Source organism: Ranitomeya variabilis, chromosome 3 (genome assembly GCF_051348905.1).
Source record: "Ranitomeya variabilis isolate aRanVar5 chromosome 3, aRanVar5.hap1, whole genome shotgun sequence".
NCBI classification, from domain to species: Eukaryota; Metazoa; Chordata; class Amphibia; order Anura; family Dendrobatidae; genus Ranitomeya; species Ranitomeya variabilis.
In genome coordinates, this window is record NC_135234.1 from 113,748,187 (window position 1) to 113,775,557 (window position 27,371).

The window sequence follows — 27,371 nt, forward strand, 5'->3', positions numbered from 1 at the left end:
CTTAGGCCAATTTAAAAAGAACTTTTCGAGATGAGACAGCCCATTTAAGAGGACATCCTAAATACAAAAGAATACAAAAAATACATACCTGGTAGTTTGGGAGCTTTAATAGGATATCCTAAGGGTACACCAGGCTGCTGTCCACCAAACCCACCAAAACCTAAAATATATAACAATAATGTTCAAGTAAATTGTGTAAAAAACAGAATTAGACACCAGCAAAAAATTGGAATAAATAATATTAAAACAATAATAAATACTGCATATGTATATGTCACAAGTCTCTGAATGATGTACAGGCAAACTCTGATTAAGGGAAAAATGTTAAGACTGCTCAAATTATCAAAAAAAATTATATTCTTGATGTAAAGTAGTTAAATCCACAATAATTAATGTGCTTTAATCAGCAATTTGATAGATCTTTCTAATTTTGAATCTTCATTTTTTGTTTTCACATAGGACACATTTTTAATTTGGCTTTACATTGGAGTAATGATTCCAAGAGTCGCTAAAAAAACAATATTTTTCATTCAGAATAATGAGGGTTTGGTTTCCGTGTACTGTTCCCTTTTCTGATACCATGAAGCACAAAACATCTATCTGCACTTTAATGGCTCCTGCTCTTCTCGGCACCATTATCTTAACTGGCTTATGAGTGACGACAGGGTGGGGTAAAGGAAGGGACAACACTACTTGACACGGGCTTCCTCAACCAAAAATGTTAACTAATGCAAATATTTTCAGAACGTTTGCAGATTTCTAGAACTATCTGCTGGCTTGTTGCCTTAGTATGACTTTGTATAGAATAAAACAATTTACTTTTACTGTGGTTGTGGCAGGGATAGTTGTAGAATATCTCAATGTGCTCACGTGCAAATACTGCCTTCTAATTTTTTCTTTGTTATGTAGATAATAAGATATATGTATTCAACTTGACTTCATGGCCTTTGAATATTTAATGGAGTTAAATGGCAAAAAGGCTCCAAATGGCATAAAAAGCAAAAGCAGCAATATTCACCTCCACCGATCCCCCTCTACTTCAGTTCCTATGATCCCCGGGTCTTCACTTATCACTGCCTAGCTAGGTCACCACTGCTGCCACTTATTGATTACACGGGTATTTCCTGGCTTTTTCAGGACAAAACCAGAAAGGGGAGGCAAGCATGAGCCTGGACAGCTTTGGAACTGGATTGGTAGGAGATTCATGAAGTTAAGTACTGCAGACGTCCCTCTTATGGATTTTTTTGTAAATTATGCATGTTATATGAGTTATATGAAGTTGCTGCTCTACACTTGATTAAAGATTTAGCTGGACACATATGAAATGTATGTAAATTAAGCCTTATAAATGGAGTATAAATGAAGTATTCTGGTGTGGAACTGTAACATTCACCTCCAAAGCATGCTTACCTGGGATTCCACCTAAAGCACCACCAGCACCTAAAATCAAAGGTGAGCGTTAATACATAATTGGTAGTAAGCCTAAAAGTTCTTGGTCTTAGAAGAAAAACATACTGTAAACTTCACAATTATTTACTTTTAAGGGATGTAACTATGAGGGCTAGTGTGGCAAGTTTCCAAACGTCTGGGTGTTGGGTAGAAGGTGCCATTAAGCCACTATTTCTTATCAACTATTATGTACCACATCTACTCAAGGTGTGCATGAAGTTTAACACTGTGTTTCTGTTTTGTCCTAAGTGTACCTCCTATCAACATTTTATTAAAAGGTTTCAGGAGAAATTCCCTCAAAATACCTAACGAAGACCTGGCAAGGCATCACCATGATAAGTGTGGGTGTTGTCTGAGATTCAAGCTTCAGAGAGATGAATTTTGCAAGAACCAGTCTTTGGCTGTAACTATTAAATGAGTATATATGTAGTGGCAGTATATGGTGTTGTTGGGTAGCAAGGAAGTAGGAAATACACAGCTGTGATTAAAAGTAATTCTGACCTTGAGGTTTCTGTTTGACTCCACTCCCAGTGGCCACTCCAGGGAGAACACCAACTCCTGGGTATCGTACACCTAAAAATAAATAATTGATTTTATGGGCAAATAGTCAAGTAGGGTAGAAGGATTTTCATAACAATGTACTTGACTCAGAGGAAAATTACATTTTATGTTCCAGTACTTAACATTATCGGTGATTGCGTATATTGACAATTGGTATCTGATTTTGTTTGGTAAATTAGAACTATCATTGAAGATGGTATAACTGTGGAAACAATAAAACATATCTTTGATGCTTACCTGATCCGGGCAGTACTCCGCCTGGGAATGCCCCAGGAATGCCAGCACCTGTTAAATTGATCAAAGAAAATGTTTATAATCAGAATTCTTCAGGAGACCTCTGGTTGTTATGCCAACACACCGATGACCCCCAATCATGTGACGGGGGTCACCGATGCGCGCATTTCTGGCCCGATGGCTGGAAGCGCTTGTTAAATGCCGCTGTCAGCATTTGACAGCGGCATTTAGCTAGCTAATAGCAGCGGGTGGATCGCGATTCCACCCGCCGCTATTGCGGGCACATGTTAGCTATATTAAACTGCTAACATGTCCCGGCTTTGATGCGAGCTCACCACCGGAGCCCGCATCAACGCAGAGGATACTGCCATCGGACGTACTATTCCGTCCGATGGCAGAAAGGGGTTAAATTATGCTCTGGAGGCAGATTCTCAGGGAGATCAGTGTCTGGTCCACAGCCTGGAACAGCTCATTTACATATAAGAAAAATGTGGATTTCTCTGGAATAAAACATCAGATCACAGATAACAAGCTGTCATTTTATTCAGTTTCCTATGACCTACATGCCCATATAGACGGCTTATGAGTATTGATCCTACTGACAGATTCCCGTTAAATTTCCTTTCAAACAGCGTGATAGATCTGTACTTCATGAACCATATGAATATGATTTTGGAGGGGTAACAAATATTTTAAAATCAAATAGACTTAATAAAGAACTTTACATGATATAATAAGAACAAAACTAAAAGTAATAGTATATTGGAAAGCTGCACCAATACTACACCACAAAACTATGGCAAACAAATCCTTTACATATGAACATCTGCTTCTGCACAGTGAGAACATGATAACATGTGGACAATTTGTTACAGCTCTATAGCAATTTCTTAAAGGTTTTCATTGTGCTTTTCCTGAGTTATTCCTCCTGGATATGTATGACCACTTTCAAAAAAAATGTTTTGGATCATGTCTTTATCAAGGTTTGGTCACTCTGTCAGTTTTAACCATCAGTGATATTCGCGTATGGCAAAAAAAAATGTGCAAAGTTTCTCCTAAACATTACATTGTTAAAATCAAACCACGCGGACTGCACATGTATGGAATGCACAAATGCAACTCGGTATATCAATGGCTATTTAGAAAAATGTACATTTTTGTTTGGACTAGTCAATATGCTGCTATATCCGCCCATTCCATACACTGTCTCACCTGGAAGTTTTCCTGGTTTTGCTCCAGCTCCGGGTTGGACTCCTGTTTGAGGTACTACAGCTCCTGAAAATAAAACAAAAATAGCGGTTATTGGGGCAGGCGATTTTTCAGGATATCTCTCTATAACCTTTTAGACATGATATTGGCAAGAACAAATATAATTGAACTGGTCGTAATTTTTGTGATGGTGCACTATAGTGCAAATATCTGCATTTACAGGATTTTCCACAGACTAATGTACAGAACCGTTATTAAAAATAATAAAATCAGCTGGTAATTACTTTCCCTGGTCCAGTGCTGTGTCTCTGTCACTTCTCTGATGACTGGCTGCAGGGGTTACGTCATGTCAATAGCACTGCAGACGATCACTGAGCTCAGCAGCTCTTCCATGTAGCTGTCACAAGCTCAGTGATCGGCTGCAGCGCTATAGATAGGCTGTCACTGCCACAACTGGTAAACAATCGATGGGGCAGCGACAGAGTCACAGTCACATCAATGGCATGCGAAATGCTGAAAAGGGAAAACTCTTGAACACTAGCTAGAAAATGTATATAAATTACCTGTAGTTACACCAGGAATGACACCACCACCTAAAGAAAAATGTTTGTCTAACAATTAATGCAAAAAGACCTGATTCTACATATTTAAGTATTTATTGTATATTTATGCTTGCATTAATCAGAAGTACATGTGAATACGAGAAACTTTGTAATGTGAAGTTACATCCTCAGTATTAGGGCTAGCGGAACGCACCGAGTAAATAGAGATGTTTTTATTGATATTGGTGCGTTCGCAGCCCGGGGTCCACTGTGCAGGAGTACCTGCTGCTAGCAAACGGCGGCACTATATGGCGGTATGGACTAACTCAGTTAATTCACCGAGTAGCCGTGAAAGCAAAGCACTGTGCCCTGTTAGACTTCACAAAGGCACAGGCTAACTGCCCAAACAGAGAGCAGTCAGTGGTCACGCATGCACACAAAACTCCTCGCCGGAGGTGCCAGCATTCTAGGGGCTTATTTCAGCCAGGTCCCTGAATACATACAAACACAAACTCCTCGCCGGAGGTGCCAGCATTCTAGGGGCTTATTTCAGCCGGGTCCCTGAACACACTCTCACATGACCACACTGGCGCAAAGCACATAACAAAGAACAATACTAGCGCATGGCCGTGCGACCATGCGAGCCTTAAATAGTTGCAGCACATACAGGACCTTCCTAGAAGGACCAATGAGAGGTTGCCACAGAGCGTGAGCACCTACAGGACCTTCCTGAAGGACCAATGGCCTCAGCTGCAGTATCTGATCATGTGACCCTCGATCTCCACTGAGAGATCTTACTCTGGGCATGTTCAGAACGAGAAAAGCAGGACTTAGTCCCAGAAGCATCTGCTCGCCGCTGCCCAGCACTGACTTCAATGGCAGAAGCAGGAAAAGCAGCATTAACTCTTTGTACAGAGTCAGACTGAGCGAGACGCTGGGACCGACGTCTCCGCTGAGCAGGCTCCACTGCGGCAGGAGAAGAATGGGAGACCGCAGTGGAGATGGCCTGAGATTCCCCCTGTGCAGAGGCGGGAACTCGACCCCTAACATTACCCCCCTCCTTGGGCCTCACTACGTTCGAAGGCAGCAATGAGCTGTGGAGCCCGAATGTGCTTAGCAGGCTCCCAGGAACTATCCTCAGGACCGTAACCCTTCCAGTCCACCAAATAAATTTTTTTGCCACGAACCACCTTGCACCCCAAAATAGCGTTCACCTCGTAATCGTCCATAGATGAACCCGATGTCCCGGCAAATGACTCAGAAAACCGGGACATGTATACGGGCTTAAGGAGGGACACATGAAAGGTGTCGGTGATACCTAGGCGTGGAGGAAGGGCTAGACGGTAGACGACAGGATTAACCTGTTCGAGGACCTTGAAGGGACCCAAGTAGTGAGGAGCAAACTTAGTGGACTCAACACGCAGCCTGGTGTTACGAGCAGAGAGCCACACTAAGTCACCAGGAGCAAAGGTCGGGGCAGGGCGCCGATGTGCATCGGTGGAGGACCTCATTCTCTCCTTGGAGGCCCGGATGGCATGCTGAGTGCGGTCCCAAATGTTTCATGCCTCCACTGCCCAGTCTGCCAACCTGGAGTCAGCAGAGGACATGGGCATAGGCACAGGAACCCGCGGATGCTGGCCGTAATTAAGAAGGAAAGGAGTCTGACCGGTGGAGTCGGCTACAGCGTTGTTAAGAGCAAATGCAGCACCCCAGAGTCCTGGTCGTTGCAGTACTGATGCTCCGCCGCTAAGGGGAGTGATGGTACGTCTGATGGCACTGAAGGAGTTCACCTGACCAGGTATCACAGGCACCAATACACTTCACAGTCTGGCTTCCAGGGGGAGCTAAGGGTGCTATGTATTAGGCCACTCCTCACAATCTGGTAAAACTGGGGGTTAGATAGGAAGTTAGTGAGAAAGCTGATTGGGTTGGAACCAAGCAACATCCTGTGGCAGAGGGTGTTGCAGGGGAAGATTCAGGGGGGTCCCTGTCAGGGGTGGGATCCTGACAGAGGCCTAGCGAACAGAAAAGAACATTAAGGAACCGCGCCTGCACTACATTGCGGCGGTATCTCAAGAAAGGACAAAAAGCGAGGTTTATTGTGAAGCAGTGAGAAATGAGATCACAGCAATAAGGAGATAATACCAATAGGAGTCGTGCTGTAAGACCGAGGCAACATCCTATTGAGGCGCGTAGCCGGTGGCCAGAACGCTGAGGAAGTATTAGACTCCAAGCAATACTTCAAACAGAGGCAGGACAGTTGATTTTAGGTTGGCTGTCTCACCAAAATCACCTAAGAAGACATAGGGGGCACCTGTGGGAGAGGGGCGACACTAGGGTCCCGGAAGAACTCCAGGCCTTCCCGTCATACGGGTGCGTCCTATCCATATCATCTGGGGGACGGAGAAGAACATCAGAACAGACATAAGTTGTGGGAAATAACATCAGAAACAGACACAACAGTTGTGAGGACTATCCCATGGTGCTCAGCAGGGAAGTACTACAACACACAGGTGCTAGAAGGTAGGCACAGATTTCCACCTGCAAAGGGAACTCTGGAGGTGCCATCGGACCGGCCGGTCTCTTACAGCCCTGTTAACCGTACTCTGGATTGAGGACATTGAAGCCTTCAGTAAAGAGGTAAAGAGACTGCAACCCTGTGTCCTCGTTATTCACCGTGAACTGCACCACGCATCATCACCACCACCTACACCTTTCATTGGACGCCCCTTAGCAGGGTCACGGACCGGGTCTAGCCACCGTGACAATCCCAGAACTGAGACCGAGAGGCCCGGTACCGAGTGCCCCGCGGCCCTGTGTCTGGGGGCTCTTCACAAACTCTTCCCACGGTAACAAGGATGCCCAGTCATCCTGCCTGGCAGAAACAAAATGTCGTAAATAAGTGACCAGAGTCTGATTGGCTCTCTCAACCAACCCATTCGTCTCGGGATGATAAGCCGAGGGAGAGATTTAACTCAATACTGAGTAGATGACAAAGCTCCCTCCAGAATGGAGGCGCAAACTGGGGACCCCGGTCACTGACAATCTTGTCCGGCATACCGTGTAAGCGAAAGATATGCTTGATGAACAAGGCTGCCAGAGCCCGTGCAGAAGGTAACCGTGGAAGAGGCACCAAATGAACCATTTTGGAAAAATGGTCGGTGATCACCCAGATAATGGTGCAACTACGAGACTTGGGTAAGCCCACCACAAAGTCCATCCCGACCATCTCCCAGGGCCTGTCCGTCACTGTCAGAGGGTAAAGCAACCCAGCTGGCCATTGAGGGGACTTGTTCTTGGCGCAAGAGACTCACGCCCGAACATAGTCTGCGACATCACGAGCCATACGCAGCCACCAGTATGTTCTCGCCAGTAACTCAGATGTCCTTTTGGTACCAAAATGTCCACCCACCCTGGACGAGTGTGCACAAGAGAGAACCTCCGGTCGCAAACTGGATGGTACAAAAGTCTTGCCCGGAGGCACAGACTCTAGCAAAACCGGGGCCACAGTTCTCAGGCTCTCGGTGGGGACAGTAAGCCGAGGCTCCTCTTCCTCCTCCACAGATGACACAACGGAGCGAGAGAGAGCGTCGGCACGAATGTTCCTCTCCTCAGAAAGAAAATGGAGGGTGAAATGAAACCGGGAGAAGAACAAGGACCATCTGGCCTGGTGAGAATTTAACCGCTGGGCTGTCTGCAGGTACACCAAATTTTTATGATCTGTGAAGACTTGGAAGGGAAAACAAGCTCCCTCCAAGAGATGTCTCCACTCCGAGAAAGCCAACTTCATGGCTAGCAACTCCCTGTCCCCGATGGAATAATTCCTCTCTGCTGGTGAGAAGGTCTTAGAAAAGAAGAAGCAAGGATGCTTCTGACCTTGAGCATCCTTTTGGAAGAGGACTGCTCCAGCACCAACAGATGAGGCATCCACCTCCATGATAAATGGCTTATCTACATCAGGGCGATGTAGGATGGGAGCGCTAGCGAAGTGTGACTTTATGGAGATAAAGGCCTTGGAGACCTCCTCAGACCACAATTTGGGATTTGCCCCCTTCTTGGTGAGGGCAACCAAGGGAGCTACCAAAGTTGATAAGTGCGGAATGAACTGGCGATAATAATTAATTAACCCCATAAAGCGCTGCACCGCTTTAAGAGAATGGGGTTCCTGCCAGTCCATCACCGCCTGTAGTTTGGCAGGATCCATAGCCAATCCCTGGGCGGAGATGATATAGCCTAGGAAAGGTAAGGACTCCTGCTCAAACATACACTTCTCCAACTTGGCATAGAGGGAGCTTGCCCGTAGGAGGTCGAAGGCTTTGCAAACATCTCTCCGGTGGGAGTCAATATCTGGAGAGAAGATGAGAATATCATCCAGACAGACTACGACCGAGGTGGAGAGCATATCCCGGAAGATGTCGTTCACAAAGTCTTGGAAAACGGCTGGGGCATTACAGAGCCCGAAGGGCATCACCAGATATTCATAGTGCCCATCCCTGGTGTTAAAAGCCGTCTTCCATTCGTCCCCCTCACGGATGCAAATCAGGTTGTAAGCACCCCGCAGATCTAGTTTAGTAAACAGCCTTGCTCCCCGAAGCCTATCGAAGAGCTCAGATATCAAGGGCAAAGGATACTTATTCTTAACGGTGATGGCGTTAAGACCCCTGTAGTCTATGCATGGACGCAGTTCCCCATTCTTCTTCTGCACGAAGAAGAACCCAGCCCCAGCAGGAGAACCCTCTTGCCAGATTCTCTTGAATGTACTGAGACATTGCCTCCGTCTCCGGGAGAGATAATGGATAAACTCGACCCCGGGGAGGCTCAGCACCAGGCAAGAGATCAATAGGACAGTCATAGGGGCGATGGGGCGGAAGGGTCTCCGCCGCCTTTTTGGAGAACACGTCTGCATAAGACCAATATTGCTTGGGGAGAGAGGATAGATCTGCGGGTACCTCTGTAGTAGCAACCTGAACGCACTCCCTCTGACACCTACCCCCACAAGATTCACCCCATCCCAGAATTCTGCCTGAGGACTACTCAATATGAGGAGAGTGGTACCATAGCCAAGGTATCCCCAACAGGACCTCATCAATTCCCTCAGGAATGACGAGCAGAGATATAATCTCCTGATGGGATGGCGACATGGACAGAGTAAGAGGGATGGTCTGGTGTGTTATCTGTGAGGGCAGTGTCGACCCATTCACCACTCGTACCGTTACTGGTTGAGCTAGCATAACCAGGGGTATTGCGTGATGTTTGGCGAAGGCAGAAGACATAAAATTGCCCTCCGCCCCAGAATCCACGCAGAGCTCTACCGAGTGGGAGGATAAGCCTATAATAATTGTCCCCTTAAAGGACAATTTGGAGGCAAACGTCGCCGTGTCTAGTGTACCTCCACCTACTACCACTAGACGCCAACGTTTCCTCGACCGCTGGGGACATATGGTGGCAAGATGTCCTGACTGCTGGCAAATATGACAGACCTTGAGTGCACAAGCGGTCCGGGACTTAGATCCCGCTCGTGACACTTCCATGGCCTCATGTGACTCAGGAACCTGGACCGAAGATTCCAGAGGTTTGGCGAAGGTGGGAGCCAGCTGAAACCTCTGCCTACACTGGGCTCGCTCTAACCTCCGCTCATTAAAACAGAGGTCAATTCGAGTAGAGACAGTTATTAACTCCTCCAGTGTGGCAGGAATCTCCCTAGTGGCCAGAGCGTCCTTAACGTGATCAGCCAGGCCCCTCCAAAATATGGGGATAAGGGCTTTATCCGACCACTCCAGCTCAGAGGCTAAAGTACGAAAGCGGATGGCAAAATGGCTGACCAAGGACTCACCCTGAGTTAATGCCAGCAGTTGGAGCGCCGTGTCATGGGTGACTTGAGGTCCTAAAAAGACCTGTTTCAGAGTGCTCAGGAACAGCGGAGCACTCTGCACCACATGATCGCCACGCTCCCACAGCGGCGTAGCCCATTCCAACGCCCTGTCCGACAAGAGAGACACAATAAATCCCACCTTAGCCCGCTCTGTGGGAAAACGTGCAGCCAGGAGCTCGAGGTGAATTGAGCACTGACTCACGAATCCCCTACAAGATTTGCTATCTCCAGAAAAATTTTCTGGCAGCGGGAGGCGAGATAATGTCAGAACAGGGGTGGCAGTGGACAAGGTTGCTGCAGCCACACTAGCAGCCTGTACAGCAACTGCGGTAACATCCACAGCTGAGGTTGAGCTCTCGAGAGCCGCCAACCTACCGTCCAGCTGCTGGATATACCGCAAGGATTGCTGAATGTCCGCCATTTACTAGCCAGACCCTGGCGCTAGTATTATGTTAGGGCTAGCGGAACGCACCGAGTAAATAGAGATGTTTTTATTGATATTGGTGTGTTCGCAGCCCGGGGTCCACCGTGCAGGAGTACCTGCTGCTAGCAAACGGCGGCACTATATGGCGGTATGGACTAACTCAGTTAATTCACCGAGTAGCCGTGAAAGCAAAGCACTGTGCCCTGTTAGACTTCACAGAGGCACAGGCTAACTGCCCAAACAGAGAGCAGTCAGTGGTCACGCATGCACACAAAATTCCTCGCCGGAGGTGCCAGCATTCTAGGGGCTTATTTCAGCCAGTTCCCTGAATACATACAAACACAAACTCCTCGCCAGAGGTGCCAGCATTCTAGGGGCTTATTTCAGCCGGGTCCCTGAACACACTCTCAGGTGACCACACTGGTGCAAAGCACATAACAAAGAACAATACTAGCGCATGGCCGTGCGACCATGCGAGCTTTAAATAGTTGCAGCACGTACAGGACCTTCCTAGAAGGACCAATGAGAGGTTGCCACAGAGCGTGAGCACCTACAGGACCTTCCTGAAGGACCAATGGCCTCAGCTGCAGTATCTGATCATGTGACCCTCGATCTCCACTGAGAGATCTTACTCTGGGCATGCTCAGAACGAGAAAAGCAGGACTTAGTCCCAGAAGCATCTGCTCGCCGCTGCCCAGCACTGACTTCAATGGCAGAAGCAGGAAAAGCAGCAGTAACTCTTTGTACAGAGTCAGACTGAGCGAGACACTAGGACCGACGTCTCCGCTGAGCAGGCTCCACCGCGGCAGGAGAAGAATGGGAGACCGCAGCGGAGATTGCCTGAGATTACCCCTGTGCAGAGGTGGGAACTCAACCCCTAACACTCAGGTTCTCCTTTCATTATCTGCAGGTTTGGTGTAAATGTTCAGAAACCTCCTCTATCACTACTATAAAACAATAAGAAATGGGGAGGAGGGGGATGCAGCTGCAGTTCTTACTCAGTGTTTTCATGAAACAACATGATGGAGAGAGGAGAGAAGAAGCAACAAAGGGAGACAGCTGATTGTTCAGAGCAAAGGGACAGAAAACATCCCAAAACATGTCTGGCGTCATCTAATAAATATTTTTTTTTTAACTAAATATGTACTTTATATAGAGTGAACTCTCCTCTGTGGTACATGATTTGGACACATTTCACCTTGGGCCGCCTTGTCTTTAGATTATTATCTCTGGTATGAATGTCTGCTCTGCAGGTTTTATTATTATGTAATCCCCAGCACAAGCCATAAGTCTTGACAGCGCAGTGAATACAAATATGTCCCAGGAGACTTCCTGAAAAGTGAGTAAGGCCAACTTTTGCTTTTCCGTCCCTGGAAAGAATTGCTTCCCTCCAGCCACACACATGTTGCTGAGAAAGCAGGATTCACAGTAATGTGCATACACATAATAGCAAACTTCCGCTCCCATGTGTGTTATTGGCAGACATGATAGAGAACACCAGTCACAAGCACAAAAGTCCCAAATAATGCTTACCTGGGATTACACCACCTGGGTATGCACCAGGTACTCCCCCTGTAGGTACATGGAAATAAAAAAATTGTAGAATGAATGTTATGTATTTTATGCATTTATGTATTTGTAATGCTCATGTTGAATAAGCAATAGTGATGAGCGAGTGTACTCGTTGCTCGGGTTTTCTCAAGCACGCTCGGGTGGTCTCCGAGTATTTATGACTGCTCAAAGATTTAGTTTTCGTCACGGCAGCTGAATGATTTACACCTATTAGCCAGGCTAAGCACATGTGGGGTTGCCTGGTTGCTAGGGTATCCCCACATGTAATCAAGCAGGCTAAGAGATGTAAATCATTCTGCTGCCAAGATGAAAACTAAATCTCCGAGCAGCCATAAATACTCAGAGGACACCCGAACGTGCTCGGGAAAACCTGAGCAACGAGTACACTCGCTCATCACTAATAAGCAACATAAAACTAATGCAAGTTAAAGGGGTTAACAATCATTGTCCACCATATATCCTCTATTGTTCATATTGCCTATAAGGCCAGAAAGGACAACCCAAACAAACAAATTCTGGAAGATGGTGGCACATAGATGACCATAGAGATGAAACTTGAAGTTCCTGACACCCAAAATCGCAAAATTCTAAAAATACTGCACACCTACCATATGACAAAGGGATTGTTTGATCTCCTCACGCACAAAGGCCTTAGTGGTGCTGGAACCTCTGTACCCTCTACAGCAGAAGCCCCCAACCAGTGGCTCCTTGGCAACATGTAGCTTGCAGGCCCCTGATGTGTGGCTCAAGGCTGTATGCTCAGGTCACGGTGACTGTTACTGTCTGTATAAGTGTTTTTATGGGCATTACTATTTGTTGGGAGCCATTATTACTTTATAAGGGGCACGCAAGATAATTTTACTCATTGGAGAATTATTTTATAAGGGCACTTGGGGCATTATTAATTTATAAGTGGGCACTCAGGGCATTACTATTTTATAAAAGGAAACTAAAGCTATTGATACTTTCTAAGGTGAGATTCTGAGAATTATAAATTTCAAATGGTCGCTCAGGGTGCGACTACGATTTCTTTGCATAGAATGTGGCAGTGACCATCTCTCAGGACTGAACGTTGGCGCTCATGGTAAGAAAGGTTTGGGAGTCCCTCTGCTATATACCTACAGAACGATGGATGTTCACAAATACTAATCTGCAGGACACGGAATTTGGGATTATTTTTGCATTTTGAAACTCACTTAGATCACAATACATTACATAATTTCATGGAAACTTCTAACTCATCATTCTGAAAGGTTATCCTGATCACAGTTGGTAGGTTAGGATGGGAAGAGAGGAAAAGGAAGAGACGATTCTGACCTGCACCACCTTGTACCACTCCTCCAGGGTACAAGCCAGGGATCCCTGCACCTGTCAGGAAGCAAAGATCAGCCATGAGGGACATGTGTATGCAATGTGTTCATAAAGGCAGAGACCGATTACATCAGTGTCAGGGCTTTAATACAAGTGGGAAGGTGTACGATTGACTTTAGGGTTATTATTGGCCATTGCTATCAGTGAATAGATGCATTGCATATATCCAGAGGCTGAAAACCTATAGTGGTCAGGTTCAGCTGCCACTGGTACACTTATTACAAAGAAGAATATGATCAGGACCGCTATTCTGTAGTGATGTGTGAGTATGCTCATTACTCGAGTTTCTCCGAGCATGCTCGGATGGTCTCCGAGTATTTCTGCATGCTTGGACATTTAGTTAATATAGACGCAGCTGCATGATTTGCGGCTGCTAGACAGCTTGAATACATATGGGGATTGCCTAACAAACAGGCAATCCCCCTGCATGTATTTAGGCTGTCTAGCAGCCGCAAATCATGCAGTTGTGGCGACAAAAACTAAATCTCCCAGCTCGCCGAAATACTCGGAGACCACCCGAGCATGCTTGGAGAAACTTGAGTAATGAGCATACTCGCTCATCACTAATACTTACTCATACACAGATAGCAATATATCATTGCGTACACTGGATAGAATTTTAATCAGAAGAGGTTTTTCCTTTTAACACATGAATATGAGGACAATGATAATGACAATGTTATTACCTGGTCCTTTTCCTGGTTTCACACCAGCACCTGGTTGGACACCACCTGCAAGTAGAATTGAAGTAAGATATATGGCAAATTTATTGTAGTTCATATTGGACTAAAGTTAAAGGGTTTTTCGCATTTCAGCCTTTCATAGTTGAGACGGTAATGTAAGCGTCCAAGCGCCGGCCACAGGAGATGAGGCTTTGTGGACAGGAGTGTGGCTATGTTATTCTGCTTAGTGATCTCCTATAGAGGCTAAGGCGATTTAAAGAAACTGTATAGCAGAGCTTCATGAATGGCTAGAACAGTAGTTTTTCCACTAACTATAACCTATTTACCTGGTAGCTGTCCAGCACCAATGCCACCGACACCACCAACTCCACCAACTCCGCCAACTCCACCAACTCCTGTCAGAGATCAACATTATATATGGTTTATACTGTACAACAGTTTAGTCTCACTCTGCTTGCCACTGGATTTATCAGGTGTAGTTTTGTTGAACATCACAGGAGTTTTAGCTAAATATATAGAGGAAAATAAAATGTGTTCTCAATATATATATATTTGTGAGAAGTGCACCATTTGGTTTCTTCAAATAAAGATATCGATTAGAGAAAACGCAATGCAAGACTTTTCATATAAAAATAGTAACATTTTTTAATATGATATAATAAAAATTCCACTTTCAGGACTGTTTAGTTTTCCACACAACGCTGCTTAGACTTACAATTCCCATTGAAATCATGGGAGTCTAAAGTGGATGTGTTACACTAACAGAATGGATTTAAAATGACCATGCAAATTAGTCCGAAGTCAAGGTACATGGTCATATTGGTTAAAAAATATCCTTTTTGAAATGTGGAGTCCAAAACTGGATCCCATATTTAAGATGTGGCCTTAAAAGTGATTTTTAAAAGGGCAATAATACATTGGGGTGACAAGATTTTCTCTCTCTTTTTATACACCCTAAAATATTTGCTTTTGCAGCTGCTGCTTGACACTGAGCTAAAAGCAGTTAAGGCAGTTTCTATATATGTCTTATAGGCAGAGTTGGTCTGAATCAATTTGCACATCCCATTCCACTGGTCGCAACCTTTGTCTGTGGCTGCTAAACTGGAGCACGAATACTTTTCTTCTAGTATCCGCACTTCTTCTTTTGATTTGCCGCCCTATTGTAACATCACTTGTGCCTAAAGCTTAAAGAATGATGCGCGTCAGGCCAGATAATCAAAAGAAGAGCTGTGGATGGCAGAAGAAAAGAGGCAGCACTCCTGCTCCAATGCAATTGCCACCGATCAATGTCACGGCCTATGGAATGGGATGCGAGGAAACATTTGCACCAACTCTACTAAAAGGCTGTGTTCAGTTTTTTTTATGTAGTTTTTGAAGCCAAAATCGACAAGTGGATTCTTTTTTTTTTGCAGGTGTTATCCATTTATGACCATTCCATCTTTTAATTTCAAAAACAGCGTAAAAAAACCCTGAACATAGAAACACACCCGAAAAAAAACCAGGAAATATTCCTTTCTTCGCCTGAGTTGAGATGACCGTATAAAAATTAGACCAGTCATGTTCACAAAGTGTTGATATGACTGGCTCCGCGTGGAGCTCTGTGTTTTTCTGCATAGCGGATGGGTGCGGGGACTGCCTATTATTGCAGTAGTCTGGTCTGTAATTCAAACTAGGATAGTGCATGATACTATTTTTTTTTTTTACATACCCACCGCGGTAGTAACATTGGAGGCACAATCTAAGATGAGGTCACCCTATTATGAGGATTTATTTTTGCTTGCATAGCTTATGAATTTAAATGTATCTTTTTTGGAAGTTTTTTTAATGAAAAATGTGTGTAGTCATCTGCATTGGGAACAATTGCCCTAACTTCCTTTACCTTCCATGCATTATTCTGCTTCATAAAACGGATCAAAGTAATGCTGTTGCAATTTTTTTCCATGCAGACTGGGTCGGTGTGTGTGGAAAATCGGCCATGGGCACTGGCACACTGATTGACAAACGCTTGTCTGAACAAACCCTTATAGGTCCAATGGACATACAAAACCGTTTCAGCTCCTTCGTCCTCTTCTGTCCCTGGTCCTGAAGTTGGTTGCCAAACTCAGGCCTCAAAAAAAATAGATCCCTTACTAAAAATGTTTTGGGCACTTCTGTTTTAATTCAGTCTGTGCTTGTTATGACTATACTTAAGAAACTATTGCTATCCCCAGGGAAAAGTTAGCAATTAAGGTAATTAGGAAGTCCTCCGAGTAGGATATAAGTGTAGACCAAATTCCATCCACAGATTGTAATGTGGAATTCTTTTATCAGCGAGAATTTGTAATGCTCACACGGAGTGCAACGAGCGGCTCTCACCCAATCACTGCGGTATGTTTAGTGTAATGAGCTCCAATAAATGCAAGATAAAGAGTCAGGAAGCAGGCAGCAGCCAACTCAAACAAACCACAATGGTAAGGGCTGATGTCAACATGAACTGACTAACCATTTCCAATGTTATTTTTACTATTGTACTGGATAAACATGCATTTTCATTTTCTGGTGTATCCGGTTGTTTTATTAAGGTTTATCAGATTAATTCTAAGAATCTCAGGATTATTTGGTGGTTGTGTAATCTGTAAGAACACACAGGGGGATGCTAAACATTTGGATACAGAAAATTATTATATATAGCCATGCCTCTTGTTATTAAATAGGTAAAAAATCCGCTGAAGTGTTACATCACTTTCCAAATGTTTAACCGCTCTGGTTGGATTTAGTTTTATCAGGGACTATAAAAATTACTTGAGGGATATTAAAACCGCTCGTTTAGGGCTGTGTAATGGTCCCGTATCACAGCCTTGTAATGTGAAGTTTAATAGGAAAACATGTAGAAGATTTGTGCACCCACCCAATAGCACTATATCATCTTTAGTTATAATGAAGTGTGCAACCTTAACGAGAACCCGTCATCAGGTTTCCCTGTACTAAACTGGTTCCACCCATTTGTTAACTCTTTAAAGAGCTTTTTAAATGTGATCTCACTTCACCATTGTAAAGAGTTTTACCAAAAACTATTAACTCTAAACATGTCCCACACCAATAAGTGGGCCCATACTGTCCTCCTCGTCTCCTGCCAGTTCCTTTCTATGTAATTCATGTAGATGATGATGCCTACATTAATTACATTGAGCTGTAAACCTTGTTGGTTCATGCGCATTTCACATTGCTTTATAAAACCACACTATGTGCATGCACTTGCCTCTAGGACAGGGGTGGGGAATCTTTTTTCAACCAAGGGCCATTTGGATATTTATACCTTCCTTTGAGGGCCATACAAACTCCACCCACAAAGTATATCCTGACTCTGGCACTGGTGTCAGAACATAATCTTTCATTGCATGCCCTTCAGAGGTCAGTAGTGAACACTGCATGTGTGTGTGCTCACAGAGCAATAAGAAATTAATGAGCTGGTTGTAGACAAAATACACATCCCTGCCCAAGAATGCAGTCCATGAGAATCTGCCCGGGGGCCTGATAAAAGGTCATCAAGGGCCATAAATGGCCCAGGAGCCTAACGTTCCCCACCCTGGCTCTAGGGGGTAGTGCAATGTTTAGAGGTTTACGAAGGTGGCATAAGGGACAACATGTCTTTCAACCACAGGCAAAGAGGTGGGATGATCAGGTTGGCAGGAGGTTCTGAGGATAGTTTGTGTCCACCTCCATCATGCCGTTAGGATAAAAATGCACCTAATATTAAAGTGAATGTCCAGGCATTGAGAAACAGTGGAACTTTTGTCTATGAGCTGTGTATGGCATAGAAGATCTGCTTCTGTAACTTTAGTGGAACTAAACCACAATACTAAATATAGCCATGACAAAAGGTTTTTCAAGTCAGTGAATTTAAAGAAAAAGTTCTTTATTGTGATTATTAAAATAACAGCATAAGCATTGCAAAATATCTGACGCGTTTCGAGTCTAACTCACTTTATCTACAATTAATGCACCACTCCAATGTTGTTTTATTTTCACCATTGGAGTGGTGCTTTAAATGTAAGTCCCCTGCCCCTGGTCATATATTCACTCTTCGGCCTCTTTTTTTGGCATGGGTCTAGTCCTGTGGTGCCATCTTGTGAGTGCAGCTTCTGACTGTCCAGAACTCAGAAGCTAAGTCACAGGCTCTCAATGCAGGTTTATGAGAGCCAGAACAAGGTTCTCATAGACTTACATTGATTACTGACCTCCGGTATGCTCCATGAAACACTGGAGCTGCCGGCAGGTCACAAACTGCATGAGACGGACCAGAGCAGCAAAGAAAACAGATGAAAATGCCGAAAGAAGAGTATCAGACAGGGGGCAGAGGACTTGGATTTTAAGCACCACTCCAGTTGTGAAATAAAAAAAACTATGGAGTGGTGCTTTAAGATTCAGTAAGACTTGAAATGCGTTAGAATTTTTAATTTACTTTGCCATGCTGGATTGAAAACAAAAAACAACAATCTATCTTATACTACCACTAGATATGGCCCATAGCCAAGACGATCTTTATATCTGAAAAAAAAAACTGACACTTTTTCTAATCCTGAAAGGTTGGAATTAATTCCGAAAATAGAAAGTGAAAGAATGATTGTAGTTTTCTTGTTGAACATATAAAGAATCATTTGTGTATGAGAACATATGCGCTGTAAGGATTAGCTAATATACATCTTGGCATTTGGAAATACTCAATGACCATGGTTTAGTAATGCAATAATAAAGTCTTACAGGGACAGTCAGTAGCAACTGACAATAGAAGATATTGGAGTGATCTAAGACCAATATTGTTATTTTAAGATTTTTTTTTAATCAGTGATGATGGTTTAGGTCACTTGTTGTGTAGATTACCGTATATATAAATCCTGGTCAGTGAGAATTTCCTGGTGAGTACCGTATGTTCATGAATACTCACTGTTGTGTTATACAAATAGCTCTTTGTTTTAATATCACTGGTTAATAGTTGATTCATTTATTGTAGCTCTGGTCGCACATTAAAATCATGTTGTTGTTGCTTAGCTTGTTAGTAAAAGCTGGGATTGAACGTTTCACATCCCTAAGACTGCCACATCCATAAAATGTCCCAGTCATCAACTCATCTGCACATTGATACGATGGTTTTTCATGTGCAGATTTGTCATACCTTTACAATTTGATGGCTCTTTTTCTTGCTGAGCCCCTGGAGCACCTAGAAAAGCATCGGTGATTTTACAGCACTGAATGGAATCTAATGCCTGCTACAGGGGCATTACAGTTGTTAGACCTAAACCATCCACTGAAATTGCCCTCAAGTCCTTCCTCCACCTGTCCATCGGTCTTTTCTGTTTGAGTACTTTCTACCAGTATGGACTGGTAATTTTCCCAACAAAAGTTCAGTGAGGGGCATGACTAAATAAAGAAAGTACATATTGTACACCCCACCGTAGATTTCATTCCAGCTTTGACTTTTCTTTTTTGGTCCATGGTTTAAATATTGTAAGGTCTAGTCTAGTGTATGGATGTAGTTTTACATCTAGTCTAGGTTCTGCATCACTGTTTCTAATAAAATCCTAAATCTGTAAGTTATAGGCACATTGAGCGATGCCACCAGACAGGTCGCTTTCATTAGGCATAGCTCTGCTTTAGCTTACAGATATTTAGGAATGAATGGGGGAAGGAAGCTATATTTTACTCTATGTGGGCTGGTGGAACTTGTGGACCAGGGATGCTTTTTAATGTCAATCTAAAGCTATAGTTTTTGGAGCTATACGACCCAAAGACAAAGTAATGGAAACATAACGGATAATTCAAACATCTCTTCATTTGAATCGAAAATAAATTACAGGTTTGGCTAGCCGTTACATTTAGGGTTTAAATGTTCAATCATGGTCAGTGGGGTAAGCTGTGCAGGAGGGAGCCTGCCAACGCTGGTGCATATTTCATCCGGAAGTGCATCTGAGGATGAACATTCAGCTGAAATGTATTGCGGCACAGAGACCCAATGACTCCCTGCACTGCAATTCAATCTGCTGACCAATCAGAGGCCAGCAGCTGACGTCGTCGTGCCGGAGAAAGGGGGTGCATGGCAGTGACGCCAAGCGCTGCCTGACTCTTGTAAGCTGAAGTCAGCTGCCTGCTACAGTAGAGGACACCACATTGCTTTAGACTGGGGCAAGGTGAGTAGAATCATTTATTTTTTTATGTTTTAAAGAACAGTGGAAGAACGGGGGGCATATATACCAGGATGGGGGACATATACAGTATACCAGGATGGGAGACATATATACCAGGATGGGGGACATATATACCAGGATGGGGGACATATATACCAGGATGGGGTACATACATACCAGGATGGGGGACATATATACCAGGATGGGAGACATATATACCAGGATGGGGTACATATATACCAGGATGGGGGACATATATACCAGGATGGGAGACATATATACCAGGATGGGGGGCATATATATACCAGGATGGGGGACATATATACCAGGATGGGAGACATATATACCAGGATGGGGGACATATATATCAGGATGGGGGACATATATACCAGGATGGGGGACACATATACCAGGATGGGGGACACATATACCAGGATGGGGGACATATATACCAGGATGGGGGACATATATACCAGGATGGGAGACATATATACCAGGATGGGGGACATATATACCAGGATGGGGGACATATACCAGGATGGGAGACATATACCAGGATGGGGTACATATATACCAGGTGAGCCCAAGATGGGGAATATATACCAGAGTGGGTGACATATATACCTGGATGTGCCCAGGATGGGGAACATTTATACCAGCATGTGGGACATATATACTAGGATGAAGGAAATATATAACATACAGTATATGCCAGGAAGAGGCCTAGGATGGGGGACATATATACCAGTAAGATGCCCAGGATGGGTGATATATATATCAGGAAGGTGCCCGGGATGGGTGGCATATATATCAGGAAGGTGCCCAGGATGAGTGACATGTATACCAGGAAGGTGCCCATGATGGGTGACATATAAACCAGGATGGAGCCAGGATAAGGAACATATATACCAGGCTGGGGGGCATATATACCACAATGAGCCCAGTGTGGGGGACATTACTGTATAATTGTGGAGTGGAGGGCAACATGTATATTCTTATAGAAAGCCACAAGGCCCATACACCTGGCCAACATGCAAGGAGGGTGGGTCCAAATATTGCACCAGGACCCATCGGACTCCAGTTACGCCACTGAAAATGGTGTTCTAGATTTGAGCAAAATAGAAACCACTTACTTGTTCAGTTATTGCAGATATTGTAAAGGGATTACCTTGGAAACAATTGATCTTTGCCTTTTTTTAGATTTGTAGTTGACCTAAACAACTATTGTGTGGCTAAAATATATTCTAGGAGAGATGGAAAGCAGCATCCTTAACAGCTATATAAAGGATCCCTCAAATATTCTTAAACACTGAAGGTTAACAAAGTGGTTTCACTCACCAAGCCCGCCGACACCAGGTCCAACTCCTAGTCCATAACCTGAATAAAAGATAGATACAACAGTAACATTTTCAGTATATGATTTCTCAACCTTATATATACTGTATATTGATTTTAGTCCAAAATTCCCAATATATCAATGTAAAAGTCAAGCTTTGTTTATACAAAAAAGCAACTAATCTCTTGGAAAGAAATAGTTAAAGCAATTGCCCATGCTTCAGTTTAAAAAGTACTGCTATGCTTACCTACCATCTATTTTATAGAGAGATCGCTCCTTGGCTTCTTTTTAGCTCTGTTATATTAGAGCAGAGCTGTGAATTATGACTACAGTTTATCTACTGTGCCTATAGGGAGTTTGAGCTATTCTGAGACACACCTCTGGTGCACTCTCCATCCTTTCACCTCCTGTAATTGGCGCTATGTATAAAAACAAGATTATCACAGGCTCACTGGAAATTCAGTGTATTGAAAGCTGATTTCCATTCTAGCAAAGGTAAATTATCGATTACTAAACCACCAGTAACAAAAAAAAATATTTTCAGATAAACTGTTGCACATAAACAGATATATCATTAGTCACCATGATAGAATGGGTAGTGTGCCTACATTGTCTGCATGGTGCGCATTTCATGTTTTTTCAATAAGAAAATCACCGTTATGCTATATATTACCTTGTGCTATATTATACTATACTATTGCATATTATAATATTATACTATTATCAATGTGGTCTGATGTCATTTTGGTAAATGATAATTGTGGAGTGTCACTTTAAATGATAACATTCTTGGTTCCTGCTCCAACCATTTGTGGATACTTAAAGGCTTAACTCAGTATTCAATGATTGAGCTCTAAATGCTGTAAAGGTAATTTTGAAATTGAAGGATTTTCCATTACTAACATTTTATACTCCCTATGCTTGCCCAGTGTAAAAATAACAAAATAAGCATTACTCACCACCTGGTGCTCCAGCACTGTCTCCCTACCCCTGCACCAGGTCTTTGTTGATTGATGCGGCAGTGAAATCACGGCTACAGCTCATGCCATCTACATAGACATCACTGCCAAAGCCAATGCATGGCTGCAGCAGTAATGCGCTGTAGTTGTGCTTCTGACTGTCAATAAACAACATGTCCAGAGCCATCGCTGGAGTAACAGCTGGTGAAAAAAGCTCATTTTGTTATTTTTACACTAGGCAAATCTGGTTACAAAAAAGGTAATCGTGGAAATCCACTTTAATCAGTACAGAAGTTTATACCTAAATACAACATAGTTTTAATAGGTCAATTTTTCATAAAATGTACAGAAAAACCTAAACAACTATGGCAAATGCACAATAAAGCCTCAGGAATATAATATCATAAGGGCACTGTATATTGTTGACTATTTCTGGAATGTGACAAGTCAGTATATCTAACCTGGTTTTGGTGGCTTGCCTCCTGCACCTAGTCCTCCAGCTCCTAATCCACCAGCTCCTAGACCACCAACTCCTAGACCACCAACTCCTAGACCACCAGCTCCTAGACCACCAGCTCCGATGCCACCAGGTCCATAGCCACCTGCACCCAGGCTACCAACACCTAGTATAAAATGTTTATATTAGGTAGACAAGCTAGAAACAACTGATAATCCCTGTTCTGCCGAGAATTAGTATTAAATTATAACATTCTTGATCCCTCCAGCAATCTCTAGTGGGATGTATAACATTTAGAATATATTGCTTATCGAGCTCCACATACTATAAAGAAAAATATGAAATTAATCAAGACAGAATTTTTCGCCTAAACACAACTCGGTGTTAATAGGTGAGCGCTCACTTTGTATATAGAATGTATGGGAAAACATAAACAATTGTAAACCGAAGTTGTAAATTCTTCTAGCTTAATACTTCATTCTAAACACGTACATAATATAAACATATACTAACAATGTCAAATTAACTTTATCATCTACTTTATAAATGCACAAGTTAAGGCTCTTGGGTGTAATAATACATACTGTATGTACAGCATATTGCAATGTAATTCTTTGTAGCATGTGGCAAATCAGGTATATCTAACCTGGTTTAGGTGGCTTGCCTCCAGCACCTAGTCCACCAACTCCTAGTCCACCAGGTCCATATCCACCAGGTCCATATCCACCAGGTCCATATCCACCAGCTCCAGCACCTCCAATGCCACCAGGTACAAGACCACCTGCACCTAGGCTACCAACACCTAAAATAAAATGTTTATATTCAATGCACAAATTGGAAACAATGGATATCACCTGGATCTCCTGGACATCGACTAGTGAGAACTTATTATATTAACTCAATATATAGTGATGTAATATATCATCAGTAATTATATCATTCATTGATTTAAATTGTATAAATATAGTGAAATTTCAATATCGAACCTGGTTTTGGTGGTTTTCCTCCGGCACCTAGTCCACCTGCCCCAAGTCCACCAGCTCCTAGTCCACCAGCTCCAAATCCACCAGCCCCAAGGCCACCAGCTCCAATTCCTCCAGGTCCATATCCACCAGCTCCAAGGCTACCAACACCTATAACACAATGTTAATATTAGCTCCAAAAGCTGGAAACTATCGATATTTCAATGGTTTGTGACTCCGTTCTATGCATAGTGCTTTGTTTATTTCAGTAAAGAAACCAATTTTATACTAAGATTGACTTAGAAAAAGCAAATGTCACAGGACCCAAATTGAAAACAGGTGACTGCAGCGCCCCTGAGAGATTCATTCATCAAAAATGAAAATCCAATGGTAATTACATATTAATGCATTATTATTTTAAGTTCAAGTAATTGTGTTTGACTTGGCTTTCGACACGGAACAAGCTAATACAGCGATCTCTAGTTCCTTGCATTTGGGAATACAAGAACGTATCAATATACTGTATAACAAATTAAACTTCTGCAGTCACATTGTGCGCTTAGAAATCTGTTCTCAAACTCTCTACCCCAGTGCTGACCAGAGGGGCTTTGTAACTATGTGAATGTAATACATTTCATAAATTTGCTATGTGCCAGAATAGAGAAAGGCCATGTAACAGATTTGAGGTTCTTTGATTACTGAGAAGTACAGTAAGTGCATGAATGTTCCCAATTATATGCTTTACGGAAAACATGACTTTCATGATACAAAGTCCCACCTATGGAGGGGTATCTGCGTTCTACAATGTTATGGATTATCACTAGTTGATGCCATACCAAAATGACCATCATTAGGATTAGCCCATCATACTATTCAAACTTCTTACATTTTTTATTTGTACTTGACTATCAATTATAATCATTAGCAATTCTTCATATGCAATCAAGTAGACAGTAGGATACAATGTGATTTCCTCTTTAGTATGTTGGACCTTTTTGCCTACTTCCTCTCCATGCAGTTGCATATTGTGTATATCCACTTCAAATATAAAGAAAATTGGATATAGTAAAGGGAAAGAGTCCTAAATATATATGACGGACCTTTTAATACCATTTCAGTTTTATCCAAAAAAGTTATGCAGAGAAACTGTATGGAGTCAGTTCCAAAACGAGTAATGAGAACATTGTGAGGAAATGCAATGCACGTTCTGCTTTTCGACAATGGCTTTTTGTTGAACTCTATAAAAGAGGCACTAATTGCTTTTTTACTTTAACTCTGTAGGGGTAAAGTGTACATCGGATTATGTGCAGTTTGGTAACATAATGCTACATAATGTCTGCGATCAGGGGGAAGGTTTTATCAAACAGGACAGCTCTGGGTAATGACATCATTGCAGTATCTGGCCAAAATCTAGTACATGCTTACCAAAGTGTTCTGTCAAAGAATGCTGTGCCTGGAAATGTAGAGGCAAGAAAAAAACCTTCAAATCAGTTCCTGTCAGAAGTGTAACACCCTAGATTTACAGGGTGTAGCATGTACCGTATAGGAGCCTGAGTCCAACATGCAAAGGATATAGCAGCTGCATCCCTACAGTGGTAACCCTGTTCCTGTATGATGGCATCACCAGCATTTTGTTCTATCCTTTTTATGTCTTAATTTTCCATGCTTCAGTTTTTATAACACAACATAACACAAGTTACACATTTGACATTTTACCTGGCTTGGGGGGTTTTCCTCCTGGATATAACCCTAAATAAAACCAAAGTTTTGATATTTGGTAAGTCAGTTTTAATTTATAGGGTTATTAATTATTATTATGATGTTGCGTTAAGAGATGTGGAAGTTCTCAAAATGCCAAAAAACACCGTCTACCACATGGGAAGTCACCAATATTGTAAATAGCACATGTATACCTGTACATGTAGGAATAAACCACAGAGATTCTAAATTAACATTTTAACTATTGGCTTGGGTTGTCCTGAGTCTGTCGGCCATAGTTTATAATCTAAAATATAACATGGCTAAAACATCAGGTTCGTCAATGTAGTCAGTTTTGTCAATATACATTAGTCAGGGCCACATATTTACACAGTAATGTTGGATTTTTCAATTTCATTATCATTGGATTTTAATGCTAGAAAGAAATAAATAAGTTACTGACCTGCTCCAATTCCTCCTGGTCCTACACCTCCAGGTCCTACACCAGCTCCTCCTTTAGAAAGAAGCCAAGAAGAGTTGATGTTAGAATCATGCATAATTTTACACATTAAATGAACTATCCACTTGAAAAAAACACCTAGGTGTGTTTAAAATATACCGTATTTATCAGACTATAAGAGCACCGGACCATAAGACGCGCCCCAAATTTTCAGAAGGAAAATAGGGAAAAAAATTAATGTGTCAAATGGGGGTCTGTCTTACAGTCCGAATTCAGCTTACTGGGGGGATCGGCAGTGCTGGTAGAGCGTGGTCACAGGGGGTGTTCGATGGTCCGGCGATATGACTAACATCCAAGACTGGTGCGGCAGGTTCGACTGTGCTGTTGGTGTGGGGGGCTCCACCGGCATTTTGCGAAAGCCCATGGCCCCTGCACATCCATTGCTGTAATGCGGTGGCCTCCGGAAAATCCCAATCTGCAAGGCGATAATCACATTCCCTTCCCAGGCTGGTGCGGCAGGTTCGGGGGTGCTCTAGGGTGCGGGGGGCTCCGCCGGCATTTTGTGAAAGCCCGGAGGCCCCCACACATCCATTGCTGCAATGCAGTGGCCTCTGGGAAAATGGCCGCCGGCGGTGGCGTATGCTCAGATTGAGATCTCGGCAACGAGATCTTGTCCCGAGATCTTGGGAGGCGAGATCTCGGCACAGATCTCATCTCCCGAGATCTTGTTGCCAAGATCTCAATCTAAGCATGCGCCGCCCCCAGCGACCATTTTCTCAGAGGCCACTGCATCGTAGCAATGGATGTGCGGGGCCTCCGGGTTTTCACAAAATGTCAGCGGAGCCCCCCGCACCCTAGAGCACCACCGAACCTGCCGCACCAGCCTGGGAAGGGATCTAACGGATCCGTTTTTTTGACGGATCCGTTACTTGGGGGTTGTCTGGGAAAAGTATTTACTTTTTGGAGCATGGGCAATTGAAAAAACGGATTGGGGCAACGGATCCACCGAAATGATGGTCGCAACGGATCCGTCGCCCATAGGCGGCCATTCTATGGAATGGCGGACGCGACGGATCCGTCGTGAACCGCCATTTTGGTGCAGACAAAAAATGTTATAATGTCCGTCTATGTGTAGATGACGTCTGCCCAATTTCGACGGATCCGTCACATGGCGGATGGAACGGACGACCATCCGTCACATTCCGTCGCTAATGCAAGTCTATGGGAAAATAGCGGATCCGCCCAAAAAAATGGCGGATCCGCTATTTGATGAAAACGGCGGATTCAAACTGACGCCAAACAACTGAAGTGTGAAAGAGGCCTTAGCTGTAAACTCTCTCAAGTGTCAAACACAAGCCAGAAATACAGCTCCCAGGACTAATATTGAGATCCTCAGGTTGGGCATGTATTCAAAATCTAAA

At 43.4% G+C, this 27,371-nt stretch overlaps 1 protein-coding gene across 6 annotated transcripts in view; it reads right to left on the bottom strand.

Annotated features, from left to right (window-relative positions):
• LOC143815398 (uncharacterized) overlaps positions 1-27,371 on the bottom strand; it is an 80,620-nt gene that overhangs the window by 16,849 nt on the left and 36,400 nt on the right. The window contains exons 3-19 of one of the 6 annotated variants that reach the window (XM_077294536.1): positions 25,954-26,004; positions 25,509-25,541; positions 23,817-23,963; positions 23,477-23,632; positions 22,835-22,996; positions 21,417-21,455; positions 19,070-19,114; positions 14,244-14,312; positions 13,921-13,965; positions 13,181-13,231; positions 11,825-11,863; positions 4,017-4,046; positions 3,457-3,519; positions 2,248-2,295; positions 1,951-2,022; positions 1,411-1,440; positions 89-160 (exon numbers count right to left, since the gene is read on the bottom strand). In XM_077294536.1, coding sequence (XP_077150651.1) covers positions 89-160; positions 1,411-1,440; positions 1,951-2,022; positions 2,248-2,295; positions 3,457-3,519; positions 4,017-4,046; positions 11,825-11,863; positions 13,181-13,231; positions 13,921-13,965; positions 14,244-14,312; positions 19,070-19,114; positions 21,417-21,455; positions 22,835-22,996; positions 23,477-23,632; positions 23,817-23,963; positions 25,509-25,541; positions 25,954-26,004 — 1,152 coding nt within the window. The remainder of the gene's footprint in view (positions 1-88; positions 161-1,410; positions 1,441-1,950; positions 2,023-2,247; positions 2,296-3,456; positions 3,520-4,016; positions 4,047-11,824; positions 11,864-13,180; positions 13,232-13,920; positions 13,966-14,243; positions 14,313-19,069; positions 19,115-21,416; positions 21,456-22,834; positions 22,997-23,476; positions 23,633-23,816; positions 23,964-25,508; positions 25,542-25,953; positions 26,005-27,371) is intronic. The other 5 variants (XM_077294539.1, XM_077294537.1, XM_077294538.1 and 2 more) reach the window with 5 other exon arrangements.